Source organism: Magnolia sinica, chromosome 2, assembly GCF_029962835.1.
Source record: "Magnolia sinica isolate HGM2019 chromosome 2, MsV1, whole genome shotgun sequence".
Taxonomy (NCBI): Eukaryota; Viridiplantae; Streptophyta; class Magnoliopsida; order Magnoliales; family Magnoliaceae; genus Magnolia; species Magnolia sinica.
Window position 1 is genome coordinate 23,565,158 of NC_080574.1, and position 10,755 is coordinate 23,575,912.

At 38.8% G+C, this 10,755-nt stretch overlaps 1 protein-coding gene across 1 annotated transcript; it reads right to left on the reverse strand.

Annotated features, from left to right (window-relative positions):
- Nucleotides 1-3,801: 3,801 nt before the first annotated feature.
- LOC131236669 (peroxidase 47-like) lies at nucleotides 3,802-9,373 on the reverse strand. Its single transcript, XM_058233989.1, has 4 exons — nucleotides 8,907-9,373; nucleotides 6,750-6,938; nucleotides 5,288-5,450; nucleotides 3,802-4,615 (listed from the first exon to the last, which is right to left on the reverse strand). Exons 1-4 carry the CDS (start codon nucleotides 9,123-9,125, stop codon nucleotides 4,236-4,238), a joined length of 951 nt encoding a protein of 316 aa, XP_058089972.1. The 5' UTR covers nucleotides 9,126-9,373; the 3' UTR covers nucleotides 3,802-4,235.
- Nucleotides 9,374-10,755: the final 1,382 nt, after the last annotated feature.

A 10,755-nucleotide genomic window follows, 5' to 3' on the forward strand; every position in this document is an offset into this window, starting at 1 on the left:
AAGATCCCAATGTCGGGTTCTTGGCTTGGTGTGGCCCACTTGGGAACCATGCCCAAGCCGAGGTCAGCCTATCAGTTATTAAATCCTGCTGGGAAGGCGGCGTGGCGTGGCCCACTGTAAAATTCAAGACTCTCGTACTTGCAACTTGCAAGTGGATTCGGATCAGCCCGATCTAACCAGCCTTCATCAAGACCACTGGAGCTCTAAATGGAGGGCGCGGATTGGGTACTATGCCCCACAAGTACCTAGAGGGACGGTCATGTCAGGGATCTGTGGGGCTGATGCAGAGAGGGTTGTGAAATTATAATTTCATGGTCAAGATAGAATAGAAAAGGCTCGGAGACGGAAATGACCTGGACTGTCAAAATTTAAAAAGAATTAATCTTATAAATTGAAATAAGTTATTGGACATAAAATATATAATTTTGAGGTAGGACAAGCTACTTTAGCCACCCAACCCATTGCGTTGGCTTCTGCAAGCTAGATTTGTGAAATACCATCACATCGGCAATCGTTTCCTTATTTTAATTATATTTTTACTATAAATAGTAAGTTTTAACTCTTCATCCGTTTGCCTTTAGGAGTGGCGCCCATCATGAAAGGTGCTTAGAATAATTATGAGAACAGTGTGGTGAAGCCAAATAAGACACTATTTTTGGCCAAAAACCTTATGCACTGGTAAACATTACGACTGTTTATAAATAGTAAGTATCCTATTGCATGTTGTGAATTCTAGGAGATTTAGTTATAGTTTGATTATGAAATTTATTCCATTGCTTAGCATCCCTATTTAAAAGGTTGTGAATTTGTTTATTTTCATTTGCCCATCAATTTTGAATTTTATAGAATTTATTTTTCTATTTTTTTGTTCTTTTCCCCGTGGATTCAAGAAATCTCCGTGAAAAGTTTAGAGAAATTATGTAGATTCGGAACAGTTATCCCCTTGAAGAAGACGGTGCTCAACCTCATGTCATTCCCTGAGTCAGGGCCCACCGTGATGTATAGTATGTTTTATCCACTTCATCCATCCATTTTGACAGATCATTTTAGGGCATGAACACAAAAAGAAGGCTCAAGTGGACCCCACCACAGGAAGTAGTGGGGATTGACTTCTTACATTTGAAAACTAAAATCTCTAGAAAAATTTCCTGGAACAAGATTTGTTGTTATGAAACCCAGACTAAAGTATGTGTGGACCATCCACTTTGCCAACAAAAATGTGGTCCTGATCAACAAACTTAAAAGTTTGTTTACCCAAAAGGGTTTGATTACCTGAGCCACTCACTCGACGGTCCATTTCTTGGTGGGGACATGTCTCAGTAAACTTCCGAATTAAAAGATTGAAAGCCTTTGGTTTGTCCTTCGATTAGATGAGCAAAGAGAGAAAAAAAAAGATAGCAATGGGCAACATATATAATGAGCAAGGGTTCATTAAACCAGCAATTAGATCTACAAATCTGAATTATTTTAAGGAATCCCCAACCATGGTGGGGTCTGTAAGATCTACATGGTGGGACTTCCTGGTCCTAATTTAACTAGGAGTCATGAGAGCTGTTGAACCTGAAATGAAGAGTCTTGAAATATTGGCTTATCTCATTTTTGCTTGACATTTTGGATTGAGAGTCACAATGATATTAAAAGAAAACACACACACACACACATGCACGCATACACACACAAGCACCAAGAGCAAATAATAAATGGAGATATATACCTGTGGAGCTTCATGTGATTATTGCGGATTAATGAAATTAAAAGAAACTTTTTATAAGATTGTTATAAGACCAACTATACTTTATAGAATATAATGTTGAGGGATATGCTTATAAAAGAATACCTAAAATGAGAATATTTAGATGAATGTATGGCAAGAGAATGAAGGAAGAATTAGAAATTAATGTATTTAAAAAACTTAGTAATAGTGCCAACAAGTAAAACAAATATTGCTTGTCATGTAGTATTTAGATGGCTTGATGATGTCCAATAAAGACCAAGAACTGTGCTAGTTAAGAGTAAGTTTAAGTTGAAAACTCTTTAAAAAAATGAAAAAGAAAATCTGAACGAACGTGGATGAAGATAGTAAGAAAATTGAAGATAATTTATAAAAGATATTGATCACGATAAATTTAAGTAGAGGTTCAGTATTTGCATGACTGATTTGAATTGGTTGGGATAGGGCTTAAACGATGATAATGATACATACGAGGAGGTACCGGTTTGAATAGTGGTAGGGAGAGACTTTAGTGACAATAGCTGTTGGGTTGAGTTAGGAGTAGAGAGGTTTGCTTGATGGTAGATTTTTCAGTAACAACTTTTTGAGTGAGATTTTTCAATCTTTAATTTTGGAGATAGACAGAGGACTAATCAATCCTACTCTCCATGAGTCCTTAACAGGGGATTTGAAGCATGTGTCTAGATTAACCAATCCATGATTGACCAATACAAAGATCCAAATGGGCCCATCCACTAGTTTCCAGTTGGTACAAACTGGAATTCTGGTTTAGTGATCCATACCATTGATGTCCTGGGCCTTATTGGGGGCATGGCTACTATACCGAAATCCCCCACTTCAGAATATTTGCCCTTTGGTGGCCTGGATGGTCAGAGTTGTCAAATCACTGGCTTATTAGAGTGGGGGCCACAAGACCACAAGACCACAAGACCAACATGTAACAGGAGCGGAGACTGCACTTCAAGGTACCTCTAGCATGTCTTCCTTGAATGGTGTTTGCAAGTCCACTTACATCTAGCATACATGTAAAAATAATCTGGACCATCAGTCTCATGGGCCACTTGATGAATGAAGAATAACCCAAAAATCAGATTAATCAATATAAACCATCAGGGGCAAGGGCCCTGTTGCCATCAATGGGCCAGGCTTGATTGTTGGCCCAACCTTTCTTGGGCTAGACGTGGGTTCAATTGTTAAGCTATCAAACCTGTTTTGGGCTACAAAACAAACAGGTTGGGCCCACCCTTTAATTTATTGCTTTTTCTATTCACGGATCAGCCCAAACTCAAATCTACATTATTTCCCTGACATGTTTTTGATGTCTTAAATCTGTTAATAATAGGGTCAGTCGATGCCATCGACGGATACTCAATTTCATTGAGAAAATCTGAAAAATCTCATGTTGGTTGCTGGGATGTTTTAGTATTGTTACTTGATGTCATTGTAGAAGCTTTGATGCCATCGATGTTTTCAATGGGATGTCGATGCCATCGAAAGTCCTTTCGAGCCCACACGTTGAGTTGCGCAAGTACGAAATTTATTTTCTATTCCAATTGTGATGCTTCTTATATTGGGTATGATTGGGATTTGGGAGATGTAGAGGATTAGACAGGGTTTTTTAATTCATTACTAAGGGTTTTAAAGGCATAGATAGGGCTTGTGAAGTGGATTTGAAGCTTGTTCGAATCAGCAAAACTTTATCTCATATAATTTCTACTGTAAGAGTGCATACTTGTCGCTTTGTAGCGTAGTTTTTGTATGAAATAGTTTTTTCATATAAAATTTGGATTATTTTTATTTAAATTTGGCTGCGATTGTGAGTACTTTGCTTGATTTGTTTATGGGTGCTTCCGTGCATGATTCCGTGCATGATTCCCCAACATGACATGGGTTTGGCTTGAGCCTAACAATGATGCCAACGGGCAAACGTCTGAAACTTAGATAGGCCAGGTAGCACTAACCTCCGCCCGTCCCATGTCTAGTTCAAGTGGGTCCTACCACTTCTACCAATCCGAGCCCACAAAATTTTAGCTTCCGTAGACCACCTTTAAATTATACAAATTTGCAACTGTGGCTTAAACCTAACTATTTTAATTTCATAAATACGGTGTGAAGCTAAGATTACATCTGTTGAACGAGGAAAAAAAAAGAAGTAATCTAGAGCTATGATAAAGTACGAATTCCCTGTATACCTTATTACTGTGCAAATTCCTATGTGAGCCTAGGTGGGCCCATCTATTGTCAATCAAGAACAAGACCGTTCGATGGGATGAATCCACTGTAGATTGCAGGTCACCCAAAAATCTATCCATTTTTCAGGCCCACGAATGGATGCGATCACTCGGTCAGGTTGATACCGGGCCATACGCAATCCACAATGGGCCCTTCCTATCCAATAATCCAGCGTGATTATTAATGGGCCCATCTGGGCCCCACATGCAAACTGCCACCGTATTAAGGTCAGGAGAATTCCTACAAATACAAGAAGTTAAAAACCTATGGTTCAGTTGATCTTACGGCAATTTAGCCGTACTTCTCCTTGACTACCTTCCTTAACACTGATCAGGCCCATCTTGACCATTGCCTGCCAGAAATCATAGAAGAACATGGCCTGGTTCATCGCATAACCGTCCACGATGCCTCTCGTTCTTCGGCTGACGTACAGCGTCTGATCAGAAGTGAGGAGCCCACCTGAAGATTGGAGTGCTCTGAAGTATTGGTTGTCGAAAGATGTGCTCGTAAAATCGAAGGGGGCCACAGTATCATCGCCTGCGCTACATTTTTTCGACAACGAGTCGGCGTAGGTCGAATCGAGGGTCGGATCGGAGTTGGTCAGACGATCTTTGAAGGAGGCGCACCTGGCTACACCCAATGTATGTGCCCCTAGTGCACCAGAAGCAACACAAGAGTAAGGCTACAACCATCTCTAATTAGAGCTGTAAATGGGCCGGACCCAGTAAGCCCATTATAGTTGAGCTCATAATCTGGACCCAAACCCAACCCAGACCAAAGAATATCTTACATAAATGTATATTTATAATGGGAAATGATACTATAAGGTCGACCTCATGGGAACTTCACATGAGGTTGAGTTTTGTGGGCCTCACCGTGATGCACGTCGGAAATCAACACCGTGCATTTGATGGGTCCCCTTTAGATTACGGGATATCCTAAAAATTAGCCATACACGGAACTTAGGTGAGCCATACCATCTAAAATCATGTGAAATATACCTAAAATATATAAAAGCACTTGGTGGGGCCCACAAAGCTTTGACACCAGCTAGCTGGCTGGTGTTTGGGTCACTAGCCAAACCGTGTCCAACATGACCTGGCGCAAACGTGGGTCCCGCGGTGCTTTTTTGTCATAGGAAATTTGTGTCCGGTTACATGCATCAGGTTTGCACTAGGTGGGTCCCACTGTCACGAGCTTGAAGTTTTTAGGGATGAATTGACTTGTCGCAAAAAGTCTGAATTGTAGTTACATTGGGCCTCTCTCTCTATCCTGTATATATGATGAGATAAAAGAAAACATAAAGAATAGTTGTTATTTTACCAGATAAAGCGACCATTTCTTGAACGGTGAGACCACGGTCAGCGAAGGTCCTGATGAGATCTGAGGTGTTGAAGAAGGGTGGAGGTAGGTTAATGGTGTCTTCTATTTTAGACCTTCTCCCATCTTTTCGTCCCTTTGGTATGTCATAAAACGGTCCCCCTGCCTGCAGGTCCAAGAGAATGTTATTATTTACAAGCTCCAGAAGAGTCATCCGGTGGTCCACTTTGAATTTTGGACCATGGCACGTCCGATGGTCCAGATCTTCTACTCGTGTGCCAATTGTAAGATAAAACATTTAATTTGCAGGAGTGTGAATTCCTATAACTCTTTGATTGTAAAAGACTATTAGATGGCCCTTGATTATAATAAATATATGTGATAGTCCATTACATTGCTCCTATCGGTGATTTGGGCTATTATTGGCTATCCCAAGCTAACACAAGAAAGGGCATGAAACAATGAGAAGGAGATGGTGGTCTTTGGTCTTTCTCAAGTAACTAAAACAAGAAAATAAGAAATAAAATTTAAATATTTTATTGAATAATGTGTGTATCATTTCTCAATTATACCACTAATAAAGAAAATCTAAACCTTAATTCAAAAGTTTCTAAAATAACAACTCTTTGAACACTTAATTTCTTAATTTGTTTATAAGTATCCAAAAATCATAGTGTTAAACCAAATGGGTGTGTTTTCTGACAAAAATGGATGGGTTCGGCTTGTATAGAAGGCTGTTTGACCTTGGAAGCATTGTTAATATCGATGGATCGGACGTTTTGTGCCAATGCCTAAATTAAAAGTTACAGCTAATTTATATTCCACACTATGAACGACAATACCTTGTTATCCGGAATAAATTTCTTTGAACTAAATGTGCCTGTGGCTAGTTATGTCATGCCCTATATAGGATTAGGCTTAGTTCTAGCGAACTACTTTCGCTTTCGTTTAAACTTCTTTTGGTCCAGCCATGCAAAAAATGCATTTGTGGCATGTCCTACATCACAAGCCGATAAAAAAAGAAAGGCTGTGTACCATAACTTCTAACATGAATTTTAACCTTTTCAACCCAATAAGTTAGAATAAGGCTAATATATTAAATGATGATAATGATGATGATGATGATGATGATAAGCATAAATTCGGGCCCAAGTGCGGCTCAACCGTGATCATCAAAGAGCACTGGATATGATAAATCCACAGTCAAATTCAAAAGTTGCAAAAGTGACCCGATAATCACAGCCATACAATTAAGGACATGAGGGATGGAAAGCAAGGAATAAAAAATTGGACTTAGCTTACCATACATTCCTTATTTGAGTGGCGGCGATCAACAGATTAGGGTCATGTTGGAACCATGTTAAGTCATATACAGGTTCACTGTCATCATAGGTGGGTCCAGCTAGGCCCCACGCACATTTGATGATCACAAGGAAATTTTTAATTGAAGTTGTATTATTCCTACCCAAAGAACAGCATCCCTAGCAGCCATTGCCACAATATCTGCACATGAAACTACTCCTGGGCACTGATTCTCAATTGCCTGTTTGGCTTGATCGATCACTTCATACCCACGTAAGATTATATTCGCAGGTGAGTCTTTCTCAGCTATATTACCCTTTGTAGAATCAATGAGGACCGACCCATCACAGCCCTACCACCATGAAAATAAAAATACAATCTCAATATAAGAAACTTAGAATAATATGGATTTCCATCTAATCGAAAGATCAAAATTTTTGTTTGGATTGAAGGAAGATATAAGAAAAGAAGGGAAGAAGAAATATATTTCATGTTGGACATTTCACTATATTTGGAAAGCAAAAGTAGTAGTAAATTCCACATAGCAATTATTATGTTTTTCTATGGTTAATTTCCCAACACAAAATATAGAATTAGATTCTCATTAGAATTGATTTCTTACATTTTCCATGTTCCTGATCAATTCAAGGTTTTTCCTACTTTAGATTATAGTTCCAGTAGTACTGTACTTTTCCAGGTTACGAAACAACCCCTAGTATTTTCATGTTGATGTAGAGCAGGTTGTGGACAGTTTCATGGCCAAGTTGGATCAGAAAAGGCCCGGTCGACGACAGAAGTGATCCGGACCGTCGGACCTTAGATTGGGCGTATCTCGCAATCCGGAATGAGTTACCTGACGTAAAATATATGATTTTGGGGTAGAACAAGCTACTTTAGCTAACCAACCCCGCTACGTCGGGTCGCATAGCCCGGAATTGCAAAAAACCCCTGGATCGACGGTTGTTTCCCTGTTTTAATTCGTTTTTACTATAAATAGTAAGTTTTAGTTTGATTATAAATCTTCATCCGTTGGGCTTTAGGAGTTGCGCCCAACGTGAAAAGAGCTTAGAATAATTAGGAGAATGGTTTGGTGAAACCAAATAGAACACTTACTATTTTTGGCCAAAAACCTAGCGCACTAGTAGACATCACGGCCGTCTATAAATAATAAGTTTACTATTTATAGTAAGTCACGGATTCTAGGAGTTTGAGTTGTAGTTTGATTCCGATTTCTTTCCCATTGCTTGGTACCCCTATTTAAAGGGTTGTGAACTCATTTTTATTGATTAATTAATCAATTTCGAATTTCTTAGAATTTATTTCTATTTTCTGCTTTCTTTCCTCATGGATTCGAGAAGTCTCTGTGAGGAGTCCAGAGAAGCTCCGTGGATTCGGAGTAGTTATCCTCATCACGTTCATCACTACATCACATGTCTATGCGTCAAAGATCAAATGCTTGCAACTTGGCTACAATATAAGAAAGATCCCGTCCATGCATGCGGGGTGCAAGTGAGTCGGGTTGAGAGGAACTGTAGACCCCAGCTGGTTAGTAATCAGGTCTAGATTTCAACTACATTAGTGTCTAGGAATGTGGAATGAGTCTGGGTTTGTCGGTCCAAGTAAGCTAGGTCCGAGTCTCAATCGGTCATAGACTAAGAAGATCCACGCACAACCCATTTATCTATGTTGAGGTCTAAGTTGGGTTGGTTTAATTTTTAATTCCTATTAGCATAGATTTCTTGTTAAGTGTCCAACAACAAATTTTCTTCATGTGGCTTTTAGATTGTTGTCAATCTCCTTAATCTCTTGCTGTGAAGGGATTTTAAGCATCTTGATTGAAATGTTTTGGGTCTTGATCAGGTCTAGTTTTGGAAAAATCCAAATCCAACCCATTTAAAAGCCGGTTTTGGGGTGACCTAGATAGGTCATCTTCGAGAGGTCCCACGTCCGAACCATTTGATAATCGTGCTATCTATATTTAGGAGGAATTGAGATAGAGGCTTGGACAATTGACAAATGAAGGAAATGTAAAAAAAAATAAAATTATTATCTCACAATTACTTCTATGATAGTTTAATCTATCTATACTAATTAAGTTTGAGAACAACAATTAGTGAAAATATGGTAGAGAACAAAAACTATAACATCTTCAGTGATTGTCACAAGTATTTCTCTATAGTGAATGGGCTAGAAATGCATTTTCAATCAATTAGCTACCTAAAGAAATGGTAATTAGACATGTAAAGCTAGTTTTTATAAAACTAAATAAAGATACCACACAAAGAGAGAAAAATGGTAATTTATACTATGTTGTAGTTACCTCTACAAAGCAGTCATGGAAGTGCATCCTCAGGAGAGCCGCTGAAAGAGTGGGATCATTCTGCAAAGCTCCATTAACTATATTCCTCACCATCATTTCGGCAAAGGGGCAGCGCATGACATAATAGTCCATTGTTAGAGCATTTATGTGACAAAATTCAGTGCCACAAATTATCACCTCTATAAGAAAAGCCAACTTAAGCAAACGAGAAACAGCCATCGCCTCTAAGTTTAGAGGCGATTTTAGCAATTAAAGATAAAAACCAACAAAAAATTATACACTTGCTAAACCCCAAGAAAGGGAGAAAAAAGATGGTGAACTGGCTATCTAAGCCCTGGAAACTATGAAAAACAAGACATTATTTCTGAGCAAAAAAGAAAACAGAGGAAACAGAGAGTTTTGAGAGAAAAGAAGGTGAAGAGTATATATGGTAACGATGGTGAAAACGAGAGTGAGGGGAGTGTATATATAATTGCAATATGATTGCATTTGATACAGGAACTTCATCAGCACATGAGGGAATCCATATAAACTAATGGAGGTGAGGATTCTAGCAACAAATCTATTTTAGAAAATTGTTAAAATGAAAGAAAAAGTGAAAAGCATTTAGATAGTGCAATGTCACTTTCTCTACCCAACTCATGTAGCTAGTATAATCCTATATATATTAATGTATGGGTGCCCTCGTGCATGTATGATACTGTGGCAGAGTTTGACTCTTGGTACGCATGCAGTAATGAATAGTACAGTACTAATTAAGCATACAAGTCACTCAAATTGGACCGTCCAACTTAGAATGTGGGCCTTGCAATGATCAAGGAAGAGATATAACACAGCATTAGAAAAGTTACTAATGGTACTTCAACTTCTGAACCCTTAAAAAATAAAAAATAAAAGCGATAGTGGAAGTTAATGAAGTGGGAGTACTGCAACTGGTGTCATCGTCCGCATGTACTGACATGCACTCTCCCGACATCTCATCTCCTTCTTTTCTAAAAGTGGAGAGAGAGAGATAGAGAGAGTTGTATTATAGAATCTAAGCAAGTTGACGTTTTATGTAGACTATGCAGACTCTGGTGGACTGCCACCTTCTCAGTGCAGTGGAAGTGGATTGTGTACTGAGTAAACACTGTGAGTCCTATGTGTCTTATCCACACCGATTCATCTGTTTTTATAGCTCATTTTAAGTCATGGGCCTAAACTTGAAGTATATGCACAGCTTAAGTGGACCAAACTACAGGAAACAGTGGGGATAGTGACATCCACAGTTGAATCCTTCCTAAGGCCTACAATGATGTTTATTTGTCATCCAACCTGTTCAGAGGGTCATAAAGATATGGATGAAGGTAAAACACAAATATCAATTTGATCCAAAACTTCTATGCACCCCAACAGGTTTTCAATGGTGAATATTCAATTCACACTTTTTTCCTATGACGTGGTCTGTTTAAGCATTAGACAAATGAGCTGTTAAAATGGATGAGTAGAGTGCATAAGACAAAAACATCAGAGTGGGTAAAGCAATTTGAGTTACTGGTTCCAGTCCTTGCCCGAGTGCTAGACTCTGAGGAGCTTCAACAGGAGGTCTTGGCTTTGAAACCCATTGGTGGTGAAATCGCACTACGGCGTAAGTGGGCGTGTGTTAAAAATAGAAAAGAAAAAAGAAAAGCAATTTGAGTTACTCGATAAGGAATCTTCTCACACTGCAGTGAGGTTTGCTCGATTGCATGGTGACTTAATAAAAACGTACCATATGTGGGATCTAAGCCTTTGAATCTGAGTCATCTTCCCATCATCCAAACCATTTATGCAATGAGTCTTACTCTATTTTATAGAAAGTCAACAAATA

What these genes read in the sequence shown, in the direction of transcription:
- LOC131236669 (XM_058233989.1), bottom strand. Translation starts at nt 9,125, where the DNA reads ATGGCTGTTTCTCGTTTGCTTAAGTTGGCTTTTCTTATAGAGGTGATA. An exon ending in TCCATGACTGCTTTGTAGAG is followed by an intron (nt 6,939 to 8,906) that starts GTAACTACAACA and finishes TCATGGTGGTAG; the next exon opens with GGCTGTGATGGGTCGGTCCT. An exon ending in AGAAATGGTCGCTTTATCTG is followed by an intron (nt 4,616 to 5,287) that starts GTAAAATAACAA and finishes CTGGTGCACTAG; the next exon opens with GGGCACATACATTGGGTGTA.